Raw genomic sequence first — 20,161 nt, 5'->3', positions numbered from 1 at the left:
GTATTCTGCTAAATACAACAAATAGCTTGTTTAATCTAAAACAAGTAAAAGGAAATCATTTCCAACATTCTTCTATTGAACAAATCGATTATGAATTGAATATAAAAGGCACCACTTAAAAAAGAATGACATTTTAATGTGCAGTTTTCTCCTGATATTTTCTTTCAACTAACACAAAGAAAGTGTGTGAAAGTGAAAGTGTCTATTGCGATATGTCGCAGCCTTTTGCGATGTATATTTTGCGCCAATTGATATTATGATGCCGATAAAAAAACAATATATTGTGGAGGACTAATGGCAATCATTCATATCAAAACCACATCTGTATTACAGTCTGGTGCTGGAAACTGAGGGACCAGGGGGGGAAAAAAGTCGCTTAAACTGTTCATGAGTTCTCATTCCTATTAAACCTTCTGTCCACAATAAACAGATTTTAGCACAAGTTTTAAATTTTTTACCCAGTCACAGTTCATGTGCCAGTAATAGGTTTAGGAGCAGCAGGGTGAGATCTAAGAGTAAGACCAAAATAATAGCAGGAGTTCTGCTGTTAAATAAAAGTTTTCATACAGATACTGAAGCTCAGATATTATAATAAACGATCAAAGCACACACATGGGAAAACCTTAATGGCCTCTATGACTCAGCCAAGCTGGAAACATTCTGGCTAAAATAGTGTTATGATTAATTCATTATTCACAATACACATTGCAGTTCACAAGCATATGCTAATGATGTGATTCTAATGAATGGTCCATTGGCTTTCTGTGTTTTTTTTTTTTTTTTTGGTGAGGTTGTCGTGTCCTTGCAGGGAGTGGGCACAAAATTAACACACCGGTGTATTTAAATTGTTGATTAACTGCATTCTCTAAAGCACTGAGCAATTCAAACTGCTATTTTGGCCGAATATTGTCTGATATTCTGCAGCAGAATAGATTCCGATTCACCCTGATGTTACGTAACACACTAATCATCTTATCTGGCTAATTACTGACCGAGCTTCTGACCAAGCCTCTAAACCTCATACACACCACACACCATCGGCTCTCTGTGTTTTCTGTATTTCAGTGAATGATGCTCAATACTGAGTGGAAAAAAAAAAATCTGTTCTTGTCACTCAGCTATTATACTCATATGAGATGTTCGGGTGGAAAAGGCATGCATGTGTGTTTGTTTTCTGGTACCTTGTGTCCAGGAGGGGCAGTGTCTGAGGTAGAAGCTGACCTCCGGCCTCCTGGCTCCCCACTGCTGGAGGAGATCCAACAATAACACCTCCTGAGGGAGAACGCGCTCTGAGAAGAGAAAGAGGGTGAGAAAACATTGGCCAAGCTATTACAGTGTGCCTTATTGTGATTTATACAGAGAAGACAGGGAGAGATGATTCACCAATTACATAAATATATACATTCAGTTATCAGTACTTACATTATCATGAAGTCCAATTTAACAGCATTAAATAGGACATATACTGTATCTGTCGTCTTAAAAAAAATATAATGATATTATCTAGTACAACACTTCTTATAACTCATCAGGTTGGGTTTGCTTTTATTTAAGGATCTTTTTGTATTACAAACTAGCCAAAGAGTGTTCAAACACACAGATTTGTACTGTATTGTAAATTCTAGTGGAGATCCGAAAGTTCTTAGTTATTGTTGTGCACATTATTAATAAAGAACCCTAGATTCTTGCCTAGCTTCTGAGTTGGTACTCCTGTCTGCTTCTCTAAACTGGTGGCATACCGACCGCCATCTACTGTAGGTAATAAATTGACTACGGATAAGTACCTTAAACAACCCCACTTCAAAAAATCCAAACTATCCCTTTAAGTCGTTCATTTAACACTGCAAGTCTTTTATGACGATTCTATTCTTAAAGGCTTAATCCCTGATCAAAATGTAAACAAAGGGTTAATCTACCCCACAAAAAACTACTTTGGAGATCCTCTATCATTCAAAATGGTTGAAATGATGTCTTGACACTGTAAAATATATTTGTAATGTTAAACTTTATCTCAAAATCATCAATAAAGTCTGAATGTTTACACATTTATGTGATTAAAGCAGACAATCTGAAAAGAAGGAAAAGTCATAGTACTCTAACCCAGCAGCAACAGTCGCGCGGCAAAATATATCAATCCATAGCTAACAATACACACTCATGTAGACAATGCCCCCCCACCCCCCATCCCAACCCACCCACACACACACACACACACACACCCAGCCGTGAGGCCAGTTGTGGCCTTTAGGCATGGCCTCTCATCACACAAGAAACTAAATTTACACCCCCATTTATTATGTGCTGCGTCACAGCGTCACCCTCTAAGAAAGAGTATAGTATTAGAACCATTTATAGCTCAGTCACACCACAGTGCTTCACAAACACACTGTGTTATCGTGTTGATCGCTACTTTAACAGCTGTAATGGAATGAATGTAGGGCACGCTTTAATGGACACAGCAGCTCTCAGTGTCTGCATGTGATGGACTGGTCTATTCAGGTTTACAATGGCATGCAGTATACAGCAGGCACTTAGCACTCTATTGATTTCACACGGTATAGCCGGGATATAGGTCTGACTTTGTTTATAATCAGCTTCAAAGCAACCGATCTAGGCCAGAGTCATACTGTCATTATCCTGACATATAACTCCAGATTATAGATCATGTAAATACTCTTAATACTCAAAAAGACTCTCAAGGGTGTCAATAGTAATTATATTAGTAATGAACATGGTGGTGAATTATGTGTTTATAGAAATAAAGGTTTGGTTACTGTGAAAACAGCAGAAAAACAATAATTATTATTAGTATACATCATCATTATTCTGTGTTAAAGGTCCCATGACATGCTGCTTTTTTATGCTTTTATATAGACCTTAGTGGTCCCCTAATACTGTATCTGAAGTCTCTTTCCCGAAATTCAGCCTTGGTGCAGAATTACAGCCACTAGAGCCAGTCCCACAATGAGCTTTCCTTAGGACGTGCCATTTCTGTGTCTGTAGCTTTAAATGCTATTGAGGAGGAGAGAGGGGGGGCAAGGTGGAGGGTGGGGGTGTGGCCTTGACCAACTGCCATGCTTCGCTAGTTTGCAAGCCATGATGTCTCTCTCTTTCTCATAGGTGGGCCAAATTCTCTGGGCGGGCAAAGCAGAGAAAAGGGGAGGTAACCTTTCCCCTTATGACGTCATAAGGGGAAGATTCCAGATTGGCCCATCTGAGGCAGAGCAGGATACCTAGGGCTCGGTTTACACCTATCGCCATTTCTAGCCCCTGGGGGACCATAGGCAGGTTAGGGGAAAGCATATTAATGTTAAAAAAAAAACCTCATAAAGTGAAATTTTCATGCCATGGGACCTTTAATGGAGATTCAGTGGGTCAATGCTTCACTATATCAATATTCAACAAACCAAAAATGAGGAATATGTGGATATATTATGACAGACTGTAACAAAAAAATATATTTTTCAACCCCTTTCAATGTGTGTTAAATTTCAGAATAGAGTCACATCAGTTTAATTCTTCTTATTATCACCTAACAGTCTATTGGCAACGTGTTGTGTAGATAGACCAATATGTTCTGTTAATGCTTCAGATGAGATCATGTGCTGCAGAAAACTGATGCTACAAGGTGGATGCCCAAGGAAAACTGTCATTTATATATACAACAGTTATATATACACTTTCTGATGATTTCTTTTATTTTTTATTATTATTCATTTCTTAATCGTTCTTGTCTTGTCTTTTATCATTCCTGCCTTGTTTTAACTGTTTTAAATGTTTGTTTTTTTCTCCAACTTATCTCATATAAATGTATAGGTGTATGTGTATGTATGGGTGTAGATGAATGGATGACTGGATGGAGCACGGATGGACTCACCATGCCCATTCCATACTTCAGCTAAGTGACACTCCCCCTCGCCGGCTTCTTTGCAGTATTCTACAACATCAATCACTCTGGTTGCCGGAGTAACTGGGACCTCAGTTAGCATCTGCTGGGTGTCATTGAGGTAAACCGTCAGAATCACCTGTGAGCACAGAAACAACCATGTCAAATATCAGAAAATGTCTTAACATTTACCACCTTACCGTTTCAGGAACATGGGTATGAAGAATGAAGTATTTCTCACTGATTACTGATTGGGATCAGATAACTAATTAACAAACTAATTAACTTTGCTAACTATTGGTTATCAAACTCAACTTCCCTAAGGGCCACACTGGAAAAAGAGTGGCCAGACATGTAGAGTTTATTGACATTTAAGAGAAAAAGTCAAATATCTGTATATTACTGCATGTCTCATAGAGTCTTCTGACTTAGAGTTTGGTCAACATAAAGCCCCAAAAAAAGTTTCCTAGTCAACCAAAACAACAGAGGCAAAAAAAAGCATAGAAAAAAGCGCCCCCAAAAAAGTCTGAAACAGTGGCAAAAAGGTTGAAAAAAAGCCTCTGCAAAAGTGATAAAAAAAGTTAGATGGGCCAAAATTTATTGAGAACCTAAATAGACGTGTGGGCCGGATCAAAATCTGCGAGGGGCAGGGTTTGGCCCGCGGGCCTTGAGTTTGACACATGTGGGTTAACCCATCAGTCAACAAGTTGTTAATGATAACTACAGATGTTCTGATACCGATACCAGTATCGGTATCAGCTCTGATACTGCCTGAAACGCTGGTATCGGGAAGTACTGGAGTTTATGCACCGATCCGATACCACGTAATAAAGCCCTAAAGAAAATCTACATTAAAGTAATTTATTCATGTTCTTTTTCCGTTATAACTGACTGTCAAACTGGATAATAAAAGAAAGTTTTACGGCATTCATTGTTTGTGTTTGAGTTTAAACTGAGCCAGACAGACAACAAAGATAGAAATAATATCACATCCATACAGGGATAGTAGTATACAGTTGTTAAAACATAATAAAATATATGACACACTGGTATTGGATCGGTACTCGGTATCGGTCGATACGCAAGTTCAGGTATCGGAATCGGTATCAGGAAGCAAAAAATGGTATCAGACCATCTCTAATGATAACTACTGCTAAATGACTCAGTCCTTTTCCTATCTCAGTAATAATAAGCAAACCTGGCTGATCACATTCAGATTAATGTGGAAAATCCCAATGAACACAAAAAGATCAGCTCAAATAAACCTTTAAAAACATCAACAAACAGGAGTGTGAATGCAGCGTGTCTCCAAGCCACATAGACCAACCGCATTAAATCCAACCAGGAACAGCCCATTAAATCTAGAAGGGTTTAAAGTGCTCATGTTATGCTTTTTGGCTTTTTCCCCTTTCCTTTATTGTGTTATATATCTTTTTTGTGAATGTTATAGGTTTACAAAGTGAAAAATCCCAAAGTCTACCCCAAAGGGACTTACCATCTCCAACAGAAATCACTGTTCCCAAACTGCTCCAAACAGCTCTATTGTAGTCCAGCCTTTACTTCCGTGACGAATGTTCGTCACTTTGTAACACACGTTATAATGTTCGCCTAGCTGCTAGCATGACACTCCCTCATACTCTGCAACTGACTAGCTAGCTGTGCTGACCTAGCTACTGCGCATGTGCGACTCCCAACAAAGATGGCACAGAAGTGAGATGTCTCACTCTGTAGATAAAACAGAGAGCTCAACACACAGGGTGAAAAGAGGAGCTGCAGCAGTGTGCAGTACAACAAATATAGCAGTGTTTCCCACACATAGACTAATGTGTGGCGGTGCGCCGCACTATCAACACCGGCCGCCAAACATTGCATTATACTTCTTTTTTTTTTAAACGCTATTTAAAACACGTTCCGCTGCATTTCCTTTCCCTGCTCTCCTCCGTCTCTCTGTCACTTGTGTCTCGCTCACACACACACACACACACACACACACACACACACACACACACACACACACACACACATACACACACACACACGCAGCTCCTCCCACGGTGCGGTGTTTGGTGTTTTTAGCCCCCAACGTCGTCTTCCAGGCAGCGCGGCAATGGTTATAGTAAGGGTTAAGGTGAGGGTTAGTGCCTGGAAGGCGACGTTGGAGGATTGGAATACCATCGAGCCCACCGTGCACACAGCGTCTGTCTCCATCAAGGAGAGAAGACGGCTGGCGAAATTTACAAGTTCACCAAAGGTTGGTATCTATCTCGTGAACACCTTTACACAATCACACATTCACAATCACCGACCCGACTCTTAGCAAACAAGCGATTGCGCCTGCTTTAGAAAGTTAACTAGTCGCAAGTTTGCGGTAAAATGCAGCTGGGTTGTCGAGGTCAAAACACTATATGTAGCAGCCGTGAATCAAATAAATAATGTAATTTTTTACTCTTACCCCCTCATCAAAACGGAATTGATTTGATCTCTCCATATTTAGTCCGAAATGTTCAGAAATCAAGTTTATCCAACTCTTTAGTTGGATTAGTTTAGACTAATATAATAAAATATAAAGCTTTAGTTTGGTTTATCATTTTAAACATATCTGAAAAAGCAATATATGACTTCAACGTATCAGCTGGGTAGTAATGATCCACTCTGAAATCATTTTGTTATCAAATCCAACAAATTCTGCAGCAGATTAAAATAGCAATCAAAAAGGACATCCTGTTTTATTGCCAGTGATGTCACTGCCAATGTCACTGGTGATGTCATGTCAGATAGTCAGTCAGCAGTTGAAAGATAAATTTAGGGTAATCTGGGATAGGAACTGAGGCGCACACACTGATACAGATACACTTTTAATCTCAATGTTGCCTTTTCTACCTTTCTCTCACACGCACACACACACACACACACACACACACACACACACAACGCACACACACACACACACACACACATTACATTATCCACTGTCCACGTACAAAAGCAGACATACACTAAAAATATATACTGTGTACACTAATCCACAGCATTCTATACACCTGTCCCAGATCATGTGAAGTAATATCTGCTTGCATGCAGACAGACTGAGCAGGGACACATTCTCTAAAGCTTGGATTAGACACACACGTATAAAAACACACATGCAAACCCTGCAGACACAGCAGGGGTTTTACAAGACCACAAATCATTTAAAGTAGGCTCGTCGTGGCCTGGGTTGTAACGTTTCAGTTTTTTTACATGGTAGAAAAAACAGCATTTGTTAAGCTAAAGGACGTTCGGCAGAGAGGAAAGATAATCAAATCAGTCTGAGTGGCTTCTTCATTTGAGGCACATATCGACAAGATAATCACTAAAACACTAAGTATTATAATACCAAAAATGTTCACTCTAAATGCAACACACACACAAACACACACACACACACACAACACAGAACATGTAAAATAGCAATCTAAGAAAGTTTCGTGAAAATTAAGTCACAAGTGCATTGTAGTTCTAATCATTGTACATTTGAACTTAATGAACTCATAATGAGGAACATTTATTTATGCCTGCCTATCAGCGAACAAGACTCACAAAACATCACACACACACACACACGCAGAGGCAGACTGACTTGTGGATCCTAAATTGCCCCTGGTGCTGAATGGACTGGCTATTTTAGGCATGAGAGAGCGAGAGACAGAGAGAGAGAGAGAGAGAGAGAGAGAGAGAGAGATAGTCAGAAAAAGAGAGTGAGACTCCATGCAGGCAGTGACAAACAGCCTCCCTGTTAGTGTGTCTGCTGCAACAACAAAAAACACACCAATGCTCATTTTATTAGTTACTCCAGGGCATGTAAAAACAGTGTCTGCATTTTAAGGGGGTTGGCAGGACGGAACAGTGGCTGGCATACATCCTCTGAAGTGAAAGCCCAGCCTGGCTCCCTCTGCCTCAGCCTGACACTAAACAACAGTAAAGCCCTCTAAAATCTGTGCTTTCCTAGCATACACTGCCTGTCACTGTAATTTGTTAATTTGACCAATTGTGTTGGTAAAAATTCATAAGAAATACAAAACCTAATGCAAGTTCCAATCCTTTAGTGATATATATATATATATATATATACATACATTTGATTCAAAATAAAGTAAAGCTATTGTGTCTCTCACTCACCAGTGGTTTGGTTGTCCTGGTTCTGAGCTGCTCCTTCTTCTGTTTTCTGCATTGACTCAGTTTGAGGTTCTTAGACACAAACACCAGTCGCTCCAACACCAGCCCAAAGAAACGCTTCATTGGAAAACCATTGGCCAAAAAAACACACACACACAGTAGTGTGTGTTTTTCACGTGCGTGTGCATGTGTGTGTTTGGTATTTAAGGTAATTAGTAGAGTCAGAAGTGGCGTCTTTGAAGGAGAGTGGTTGAAATGGGTGAATGTCAAAGTGTGAAGTGCGCAGGGGTAGGAAATACAAATATGAGAGTAAGTGTCAGTGAGGGAGGAGGGGAAGGGTGGGAGTCGCCTTTCAGTAAATATGAGGAGAGGGAGAGAGGGTGAGGAGGAGAGGATGATGGGAGATAAGAAAACGAATCTGGACACTTTTCATGCCTGTTATAGTGGGAGTAGATCGTGATATTGAGCTGATATTGTTTTTTATTACAAATCTGATACGGTCCATAAACACCGTCCGCCTCTGATATGATGGAGGTGCTTCTGTTTTTATTGTTAAAATGGTTAAAAAGTCAGAGGCGTGACATTAAAATCATTTGAGTCCGGTGGGAGGAATTTTCTCATCAGCCTCGAATGTATAGTTATCCTTAAGAGGACTCATGGACCTGCACCACTTTCATTGCCACTACACTGTACACTGGCGTAACCCAGTTTAAGGTTGTAATAGAAAGTTTACTTTCTTATGACGGTGTCTTCATCCTAACAAAATAACACTCTGTGGATAACCTTAAATAATTGGATTTTTCAGGCATTTTCAAACTTGCCTTTTATTGTAATACAAAAAGTGATGAACCACTGAAAATACTTGTCGAGGTAGATTAATGTAACGCTCGAGATCGTTCTCTTTTGTACATTCTGTGTTCTCACTCAAATGTATATAAGGCCATACTTTTATTCCTATATTTGTAATGTAGCCAGCGTCAATGTCAACATTTTTCATTTACCGAATAGTGTACAACATTTCTAGATTGCTACACAACTAACTTGTTGATTAGTTCGAGCATGTGACAACTGACTTGTCGAGTCTTAAAAAAGTCCCAGCCGTTCCGAGGCCAAAACTCTTCCTTTTTTTTTTTTAGCTCTGCGTCCAGCAGAGCTGGAGCCGGCCAGGTCGCTTGGGGTCAACACTGACCTCTTCACTTGCAAAATCATTATCGGCACAGCACTGAAACATATCAGGGCACTTTGTTTAACTGCTACTTAGAAACTAATGGTGTATGAGCTTTTTATTTGAATGTAAAAAATATTAAATTACTTAAGCCTGATTGTAGGAAACAATAAGCAAAATGTATATCTTTAGCTGTGCTTTTATTGTATCATGTACACTCCAAGCAAGGTAATTGTTCAAATAAGAAAACAATACGTTTATATATGTTTCACAGACAATTACTGTAAAAGGATAAGAAAAAGCCTTAATGCTCCTCTGAATGACAGACATGACCAGCAGCAGAGTCTAGACTTAAGGGAATGTAACTAAAAAAAACAAAAACATTACTTATTTATATTATAAATATCAACATGGGTATCAGCATTATTAGATTATAATACATATATCTGTAGGCCTGTGTGTGTGTGTGTGTTTGTGTGTGTGTGTATTGGTTGGTTACTGTGGGGGGTGTGGTGTGGAGTGAAGCTGTCCAGAAGCAGCAGTGGTGGTGCTGGACGGGAGAGATTAGAGAGGCTACACTGATATACAGCAGCATGACTGCACTGTTACACACTGACACACACACACACAGACACACACACACACAGACACACACACACACACACACACACACACACAGAGAAGGTACATTTGCAGACGAGCTGTCTCGCTCTCTTTCTCTCTGTTACACACACTCACACAAACATACACGCACACACACAAGGTCACATGTTTGGTGCATGTGCTCAAAACAGACACAACAAGCCTTCTATTGCATCTATTGGAATTGACAGAAAACACACACACACACACACACAAGCAATAATAAATCTTCAATCACAGATTAGTTCTCTCGTGGATCTGACTGATATTTATGTCCCACAATCTTTTAAAAACTGCTGCCAGGAGACGCCGCACTCCACTATGACCCTTTACTTTAAGCACATCACGAACCAGAATGAATTGAAAATGAAAAGGGTGAGGTAACAGTTTTCATTAGATTCATATCAAAACAGCAATGTGAGTTTAGTTGAGAAGAAGCAGTGTTTTGTTATAAATGATTAAAGCACTTTCTCGGACTGCCATATTATAAACAAAATGTTATTCCACCCACTACAGAAAATACAACCAAATACTGTAACAGAGGTAGTCAGATTTACACACATCGCATCACATTGAGTTCAAACAGTAAAGTCAGTGCAGGAACAAAAATATATATATATATATATATATATATATATATATATACTGTATATATGTATTCTTTTTATAGTTTAAAAAAAACCTACACATTTTTGCTTTTCTGTACAGGAATACTAAAGTCAGCTGACCAGTGAATGCATGTCTCGGTAAGAGTGAGACACCATGCTCATCAGCTGTCACCAGCTGCCCAGTGAAAGGACAACTGTATAGAGGGCTGAAGTCACACCAAAACCAGGTTCTGTTCCAGAAGGAAGACAACTTCATTCAAAAGCCCTTTGACATTTGCAACAATGCTAATAACTCCAAATCCAGCCTCGGAACAGATCCTTTCTCAGCAGCATGTCGTGTGTCTACCTATGTTTAGATAAAGGCAGTCATTTCTTTAAAATGATCAAATGTCGCTGTTTACTCAATATTTCAGCGTTGAGCTGCAAACACCATTTCCAATAAGTCCTTGAGCGAGCTATAATGTCACGGCTTGTCAAAAAGTGTCCGTGAGCGAGTTGAGGGATCAGAGGGACAGAGAGGACGTAGACGTTTTCAGCCAGAGATTACAGCTAAAATGTTGGGAGAATAATAATTCAGAGGAGAGTGATGATGATTTCAATTTTCATACAAGCTGTAGTTTGTTGTATGCCAGGGGTATCAAACTCAACTTCACTAAGGGCCACACTGGAAAAAGAGACTCACAGACTCACACCAAGGGCCAAACATGTAGAGTTTACTGACATGCTTTTATTTAAGAGAAAAAGTCAAATATCTGTGACTGTATTACTGCATATCTCATAGAGTCTTCTAACTTACAGTTTGGTCGACATAAAGCCCCAAAAAAGTCAGAAAAAAAATCAACAAAAAAGATCGCAAAAGCAACCAAAACAACGGAGGAAAAAAAAAAAGCCCCAAAAAAGTCTGAAACAGTGGCAAAAAGGTTTAAAAAAAAGCCTCTGCAAAAGTGACAAAAACTTAGACGGGCCAAAATGTATTGAGAACCTAAATATGTGTCAAACATGAGTTTGACACATGTGGTGTATGTATGCTAACACAGTAATCATTGTTTAAATCACAAAGGTTTCAATTTCTTATCGAAACAGCTGCAGCCGATGCTGATTTGTCTATATTATAAAATACAGTATATAAGATATATAATATACATAAGATTATATATATTCTTACTAGGGGTGGTACGGTTCATGAAAAAACACCCGAACCGCTCAGTTCGCTAGTCTCGGTTCGGAGCATGTGTGTACCGAACGGTTCGTCAGTACACTGTCAGTGCACTAACCTCTTACTGCCGTAGTGCTCACTTTCGACCATGGACATATATATATAATGGACCAACAGACCCCGTTGCTCTGGATGGAGACCAGTGAAGGATATTAGAAGCACTTTTCCGGTGATCGCTAGCTTTACTGCGCAGCCTCCAACTGACAGAGACAACGTAAATGTGACGTGAGCAACCTGTCTGAAAGTTGTAAGTCTTCTGGTAGCTGTGCCAAGAGAAATCTCAATCATTCCCAATCTTACAGAGAGGGAGAGCGTAGGTATATGTAAGGAGATAACATAGGCACAGGCTAATTATTGCTAACTAACATGCTAGTTAACATTAGTAATTAAACCTAAACAGCTAATGTAAGTCAAAACTGCCTGCGAGCTTCTCCTGTACTATACGGTAATTCCTCTACTATGCGACAGTAAGTCACTTGGTTATGACACAATCGTTAGCCTATTTTTACAAAAACGTCTGCTACGGAGCCATAACGTGAGGTACAAGCTAATGGGCCTTTTTACATTGTCGTGTTTCTTTAGAACTAAACATTGGACAAATAGAGTCTTTAAACGCTTCAGATGTAAAGTTATTCGCAGTCAAGTGACGTAAAAAATAAAATGGCGCTCAGCGGAATGCTAACGGGAGGTGATGGCCAGGTAGCAACAAAATGGCGCCATAGATGGCTCGAGTTCTGAAGCGAAGCTTACCCCCTTGCTTTCGACACCTATGTTAAAACACTTACTGGAAATGACGAGCGGGATGGGCATGACAAACGCAACCCATGGCAGCTGATTGGACGATTGCGTCACATGGGTCTGGCTGGTCCCTAATTTCCAAACAGACTGTCATGGCGGCTCGTTCAGAATACGATCTCATATTGTACTAAAATAGTTCACCGAAACGTGTTTCTGAAAACATTTTAAGCGAGAAATAGGCCATGCAGTTGCTGAATCTGTCTTCATTTCAGATCGACAAAGGTCAGTTTAAAAGATTTTCGTCAGATTTTGAGAGACACCGAGCCGACCGCTCCTCAAGTGGAGTGGGGTGCCGCTGCAGGTCACGTCACGTGCAGAAATGTCAAGTGGGAGAGAGGCTGCCCAGAGCTGGAGGATGCGCCAGCGTCGTTTATAGTCTGGTGTGTGGGAACATTTTGGATTTCATGGTACCTATGATGAAATAAAACAATATAGAACTGCCACTGTGTGCATGTTTTGTGCAACATGCATTCAATATGCTAATTTTAGCTATATGCTGAAGTATATTCTGGAGTGTTAAAGATTAAAAGAAAAAATAACAAGAACCGTACAGAACTGAAAACCGTGACCCTAAAACCGTGATACGAACCGAACCGTGGGTTTTGTGAACCGTACCACCCCTAATTCTTACATATATAAAGACTGATGAATAAAAAGCTGAATGAGATTATATTAAGTTAAAGAAGCTAGCGGAACAGAGGGTAGCCAGGAAGTGATGTCAAAGCAATATGCTTTAAAGCAAAACTAATCATACATTCTTTAAATCTGCTGGATTGGTTTTATTTTTGTGACTGTGAACTATGTAACAGATATGATTGGATAGTGTCCAGGCTGCTGTGGCGTTTTTTTGTGTTTGTGCTAGTAAATCATTGTAAACGATGATGGACTCTGTTGTGATCTGGGGTGTAGCGTGCTTATACCCGCTGTGCCAACCACTCAAGGAGAGCTGTCCTCCTGGGAGTGCAATGGTTTTTCGGTCTGTGCCATCTGTCAGACTGTTGCTACGCTTGCCCACTGACTCTTCCTATGTGTTTTGTTGCGGTTCCTAAAAAATAGATTGCATCTCATCTTAGATATTGGGCTACACCTGAACTCTCTTTGGTCTTGAATGAAATCAGGAAAGATTTTTTTTTTTAAACGGTCTGCTCACTAGATAATGATGCATTATGGGAGGGTAGAGCAGCCAGTGTGGGAGTGGAGGAAACCGTTGCCATTTAAATAACACACGTGAAGACATCCTTTTTTAGTCAGTGCATCCATCAAAATTAGGAAAGGATTACACGCTGAAGAGAAAATAGCTCTGCCGTACTGTCCTTCCAGTGAGGCTGCTTCAAGTAACACCTGCTCATAAACTGGGGGGATTTGCAAGCTTAAATATAGAGTCAGATACATAGTAGCACTCTTTGAAGACAGACTAATGAGTCTATAGTGCCTTTACAATTAGCCTACACTTTAGGAACTGGGTTGTGACTGTTATGTAGAGCAACATACAATGAATAAACAATGGAATGAGATTTAATCCCGTTCATAAGTGAATGTGCTTCTTAAAGGTCCCATGACATGCTGCTCTTTGGATGCTTTTATATAGACCTTAGTGGTCCCCTAATACTGTATCTGAAGTCTCTTTCCCGAAATTCAGCCTTGGTGCAGAATTACAGCCACTAGAGCCAGTCCTACAATGAGCTTTCCTTAGTATGTGCCATTTCTGTGTGTGTAGCTTTAAATGCTATTGAGGAGGAGGGGTGGGGGGGGGCAAGGTGGAGGGTGGGGGTGTGGCCTTGCCCAACTTCCACTTTGCTTGATGTACTCCATGATGTCTCTCTCTTTCTCATGGGCGGGCCAAATTCTCTGGGCGGGCAAAGCAGAGAAAGGGGAGGTAACCTTGCTCCTTATGACCTCATAAGGAGAAGATTCCAGATCGGCCCATCTGAGCTTTAATTTTCTCAAAGGCAGAGCAGGATACCCAGGGCTCGGTTTACACCTATCGCCATTTCTAGCCACTGGGGGACCATAGACAGGCAGGGCGAACTCAAACTAAAAAAAAGTATAAAAAAAAAACTAAAAACTAAAACTATTTGAAGACATATAGTTTGAAGCTCATAAGTAAAGCGCATGGATAAAAAAAAAAAAAAAACAGAAATGCAAATCCCAAAGTACAAAAGTAGCCTAACTTCCCTGTTGGCAGAGTGTGTGTGCGCGCGTGTGTGCGTGCATGTGTGTGTGTGTGTGTGTGTGTGTGTGTGTGTGTGTGTGTGTGTGTGTGTGTGTGTGTGTGTGTGTGTGTGTGTGTGTGTGACAGAGCACAGAGGGGAACACAGTGACAGCTGGAGGTGATTTTGTGTTTCAGACACCCCAGCTCCCACTGCGGACACCCAAACACACTCCCACACATACACACAGATCAGTCAGCGGCGTCTCTATAGGAACTGCATGCGACCAGTGAAGCATGGGCTTTCAGCTCATTGAGAAAGAAACAATCCTTACACTTCTGTAAGTCAGTACTACCTCCTACTATGCATGCCTCTGAATCGTTTATGTTCATCTGCGTTTTCAAAAAAAAAAACACGCCTCTAGAACTACCTCCCAGAAATCCCATAGCAATCTCAGTAAGTCGGTAACAAATAGTGCCAACTTGCCCACAACAGATCAATACTTAGGCCTATTAATTATTGAAACAATTTAAAGTTCAGGATACATTCATATCACCCTGCAAAAGAAACTTTTCCAAGAATCTATTTTTTCCTATACAGGTGTGATCCTTTAGAAATATATGATGACAGCAAACCACAAGATTATGAATATGTCCCCCCTCCCCCCCCCCCACCCCCCAGTAGGCTCCCTGCTAATACTGTCGGATATACTGTACTTTGTTGTGCTTAATTTTGACATTTAGCATGTGCTATATTTAGTGTTGAAAACTATGCTAAAAGTGAGAGATGACTAATTGTAGCAGCTGCGATGTTAAATGTCAATTCAAAATGCTATGTGGCTAAATGTGTTAGCCTTGTGAAGATTGGTAAAATAAAATAAAGGAAACTCAAACACAGCACTGCTTTGAGCTAAATGCTAACGTCAGCATGCTAACATACTCAAACTGACAATAACAACACGCTTGTATTTAGCATGTATAATGTTTACCATGCTCACGGTGTGTCAGCATGCTAACATTTGATAACATTTTGTCTATAAACCAAAGTATTAAATAAATTAAAATGTTGACCTGACAGTGAGAAGCCACCAAAGTTATTACAATTCATCCTGAAGAAAACATGATGTGGACCAAATTTCATGGCAACCCATCCAATAGTTGTCATGGACAAAGGTCAAGGTAGAAGCTCTCTCTCTCTCTCTCTCTCTCTCTCTCTCTCTTTCTATCTCTCTCTCTCTCTCTCTCTCTCTCTCTCTCTGCAGTAAACACATCTCTATATCTTCAGTGTATTGTCCGAAGCTGACAGCAGCTCAACCCAGCCACAAAGCAGTGTAGTGTTTTCAGTGTGTGTGTGTGTGTGTGTGAGAGAGAGAGAGAGAGAGAGAGAGAAAGAGAGAGAGAGAGAGAAGAGAGAGAGAGAGAGAGAGAGAGAGAGAGAGAGAGCTAGAGAGGATGGAAACAAGAATATGGTTTGGTTTACTTAGGATTTTACTGTTGGTTTGCAGGTACAAACTATCTTATGATTGTGACATGAGGGGGCTAAGAGATTATTTTTTTATCTTTAATTTTTGAAAACTTATTAAAATGCATGCACTTGCTTTTTTAATATTTTTAAATAGCATTCAGTATTTGGGCAGAGTAGTAGTGCCTGAATGCATGTCCATGTTTATTACATATGCAATTGCATCTCTCTTTATCCAAATATTTTTAAACATTTATGGATGAGCACTTTCACTACGCACGCACGCACGCACGCACGCACGCACACACACACACAAACACACGCACACACACACACACACACACACACACACACACACACACACACACACACACACACACACACACTCACTCACTCACTCACTCACTCACTACTCACTCACTCACTCACTCACTCAATAGTGTCAAGACAGCCAGAAGAAAAGCAGGACTTCTGATTAAACCCTTCAAAATAAAAGCCTAATTGATGAACGGGATATCATTTTTGAGTAAAGCAAATGCAGTGAAAGTAGGTGAAAATCACAAATGCATTAATTCATTGCCAGAAACAGTAGTTATGTAGAGATTATGAGGCATCAACATATGTCAAAGGTCTGCAAAAATGTCACACACAAAACAAGACAACTTCACAGGATGTTTAGCAGCAGTCTCAAGGTCTAGGACATATCTTTCTGCTATGGTGCCGATTTTAGAACCACCTTCACCAGCACAATAATAATAATAATTATAATAATAATTTTTATTATTATTTTTATTATTATTTGTACAATTGACATCTTTCTGCTTTGGGAGGATTTTGTTTTAAAATATTTAATGCATAAACTCTACACTCTTAAGTTGCCATTTTGAAACCAGAGCACACAACTTCCGGTTTTGTTCTTTTTAAATTTGGCAAATTGATACAGCTCAAGACACTGAGTAAATCACGGTTTTTTTAAATGGTGATGAAACGTTTGTTTCTATAAAGTAATTGAATACATATTTACAATGTAACACATGCATACGATTTAAAGCGTCTTGCTTGGCTACATTATGCAAAATAGAATCACTATTTCGTTTCACGCCCCCTGCTTTTCTGAAAATTGACGTGAAAATGCGCAGCTTATGACAATATGCCCTAAAAAAGTTATAGTGTATAAAAGTTGTTTTAATTGTAGCTGATACACGTGTTCGTAATGAATATTTCAAGTGTCATTAGGTAACATGTCAGCTTGCCGTATTGGCTCCACGTCCGCTTTTTAACTCAAAGCGCCCACAACTGTATAGCTAGGTTAGCTCTGAAGTCTTTAGCATTTGAGTATGTTGCATATGTTAGCCAAGCCGAAAACTCACCGGCAACATTTCTGCTGGTCGGGTCCACCTCCTGTCCCGTTAGAAAAACAACTTTCTCCTCCTTATTTCCCTCTTTCCTGACCTTACTTCTTCTTTAATAGAGCTTTTTCGTTCTCTTCCTCTGCTTTCAGGTAATTTTCCATACATCCAAATTCGTCTTCTTCTTCTTCTTCTCTCTCCGGTCAGATATCCAGATGCTCATAAAAAACTAAAACTCCAGCTCCTATCCACTTTCCTCATTCAATCCCTCCCTCTTCCTTCCTCTCTCTCTCTCTCTCTCTCTCTCTCTCTCTCTCTCTCTCTCTCACACACACACACACACACACACGCGCGCGCGCGCGCGCACGCCTCTCTCTCTCTCTGCTGTTTTACACCGAGAGAGGAAATTGGAGTGGGAAAGCTGAAAACACCAGTTGTAGTTTCACTGTCAGAATTTCACCGATTTCATCCTTTGGTCGATCAGCAGGCGGTCCTCCGGTTTGGTCTGCGGGGTAAACTGGGTCACCGTCCCGATTATCTCTCCCATCTGCCCCCGGTCTCCTCCTCCTCCTCCTCCTCGCGGTAAATAGCCTCCAGGTTCAGTAGAATATGTAGCAAAAATAGTTGGTGGAACAATCCCCCCAATATAATTTATTTTCGGGAGATTTGAATTGATGTTATTTTGAGTGAGAGCGCCCTCCCTCGGCTGTGAGACAGCAACAACGTGTTCCTACAATATTACAGCTAACTTGTGACAGTTCAGCGTTCCAATTTACAGTAGCCGTTATGTAACTCTAGTCAGGGCCGGCCCTTGACTTTTGGGGGCCCTATAAGCAGGATTTGGTTTGGGGACTCTCCACATTGTAACATGTTGCCACTGCACTTGGCACTTAACCAACTTGTGTATTGTAAATATTAGTTTAAGCACTCATAATGTACAAATACGCATTTAAAGACTAATGTGAGACCTATTAGCAGCAACACTATCTTTAAATAGACCGGCTATGTTGTGAGCTCTATTGTGGGACATTTCAAGCGCTCTTGGGGGCCCTCTGGTAGCCACGGGGCCCTAAGCAGCCGCTTAGTTCGCTTATGGGTCGGGCCGGCTCTGACTAACACACTTCTAATATGTGGATCATTTTTATTTCACCATGCCCGTGGTGATTAATGGTGATTTCAGTATAACGTTATTATGTGTCATAGTATTTTCTTAATACAATCCTATGGGGACTATAATGGAGCCACAACTCTCCCATTTATTTTAAATCCAGATGATTGTCTTCTGTCTTCATAGCCCTCCATCTGTAATTCAAATAATTTATTAAACTATAAAGATAGCAGTTTTTGACTCCACCGGACATTGGACACACACACACACACACACACACACAGCGCCGTGTAGTTTAGCGAGTTTAGAGATGTTCAGCTGTCATATATTCAGCAGATTATCACAGAGCTGTCCTCTGCTGCCAAGGACGAGGTAGAGTGTGTGTGTGTGTGTGTGGTGTGTGTGTGTGTGTGTGTGTCCTGGCTGATCAAGTGACATTGTACAAACCATAATAATATGGAACATCACATTACAGTAGTAACTTTGCATTTGTTAAGTCATTTGTCTGACACTCCCTACTGCAGAGCTTCATCATTATTACTGTATAATAATGTGTTCAACCTTGAGAACAGAAATTGATTTACAACAGCGCTGAAAAACATTTAAAAGATTGATAGTGTTCTTTTCACATCTCAATCCAAGTACAAATGACTTCATTATAAAGTTAAACCATCTGGCAGGACGTTGCCGCCCTCTACCGTCCACAGGAACTACCAACACTCAGCTAAACAGGGAAACATTTCAACATGACCACTGACTGCTGCTTAAGAGGAGTGAATATTTTAGGGCTGGTCCCTCTTAGTCGATTAGTCGACTAATCAGTCGTTTTGGTCTTAGTCAACTTAGATTTCTTTAGTCGATTAGTCATGTTTTATGCTTTCTTCATGCTGAATGACTTATTTCCAAGAAACGTACGAGCACATCTCTGGTAAACACAAGTATTAAAGTGGTGCTTTTGCATGACTCTTTGCGGAGAAACTCAGATTTACAGATCTGTCGATTAAATCAACTTATCGATTAGTCGATACAATTGAATGAGTTTTAGTTGACTAAGAATTTCTTCAGTCGAGCACAGCCCTAGAATATTTTATTTTCATCTCTGTATATCAGTATATATACTGATATGGTGGTCAGTGTAAAGTTTGCTTAATTCACTTGAAGTTTAGCATTAGAGTTACTGGCGTCAAACTAATGGTATCTGTACACTCAGGCATTTTGCGGACCTATAAGTGAAGTTTGCCTTTTGACAACAAGCGGCTAAAGCTATTGTTTCCAATTAGTATTTACCAAGAAGACTCTTATTTGTTAGAAAACTTTGTAGTTATTTCTTGTTGGTGTGTGTTGCCTCTATGTACTACTGCTGTATCACTCTGTACAGCACTTTAATTGTAACTGTGGAGGATCGTCCCTACATATAACACCACTTGAGAAAATAAGGGAAATAGAATCGTGTACTTTCTTCTGACTATGAAGTCCACCTTACTGCCCTAATGTCTTGAAAAAATGCTCCAGGATTGAGTGAGGAGTGAAATCAGCCAGCTGTCTCTTTGTGTGGATATGAACATGAAAGAAAGCAGCAATGAAAAGCAACATTGTCAATACATCTCTTCCTCAGATACGCAT

At 40.2% G+C, this 20,161-nt stretch overlaps 1 protein-coding gene across 3 annotated transcripts in view; it reads right to left on the bottom strand.

Moving 5' to 3' along the window:
• The window catches only part of LOC120549173 (apoptosis-stimulating of p53 protein 1-like), a 51,963-nt gene extending 34,248 nt beyond the window's left edge, over positions 1-17,715 (bottom strand). The window contains exons 1-3 of one of the 3 annotated variants that reach the window (XM_039785856.1): positions 17,452-17,715; positions 3,878-4,025; positions 1,182-1,289 (exon numbers count right to left, since the gene is read on the bottom strand). In XM_039785856.1, the coding sequence (XP_039641790.1) occupies positions 1,182-1,289; positions 3,878-4,025; positions 17,452-17,460 (265 nt within the window). In that variant the 5' untranslated portion in view covers positions 17,461-17,715. Of the gene's footprint in view, positions 1-1,181; positions 1,290-3,877; positions 4,026-8,044; positions 8,591-17,451 lie in introns of those variants that run through there. The other 2 variants (XM_039785855.1, XM_039785857.1) reach the window with 2 other exon arrangements.
• Between the last annotated feature and the right edge of the window lie 2,446 nt (positions 17,716-20,161).

Source organism: Perca fluviatilis, chromosome 20 (genome assembly GCF_010015445.1).
Source record: "Perca fluviatilis chromosome 20, GENO_Pfluv_1.0, whole genome shotgun sequence".
Taxonomy (NCBI): domain Eukaryota; kingdom Metazoa; phylum Chordata; class Actinopteri; order Perciformes; family Percidae; genus Perca; species Perca fluviatilis.
The sequence above is the reverse complement of the archived record's forward strand: the minus strand, read 5'-3'. Positions and strand labels throughout refer to the sequence as shown.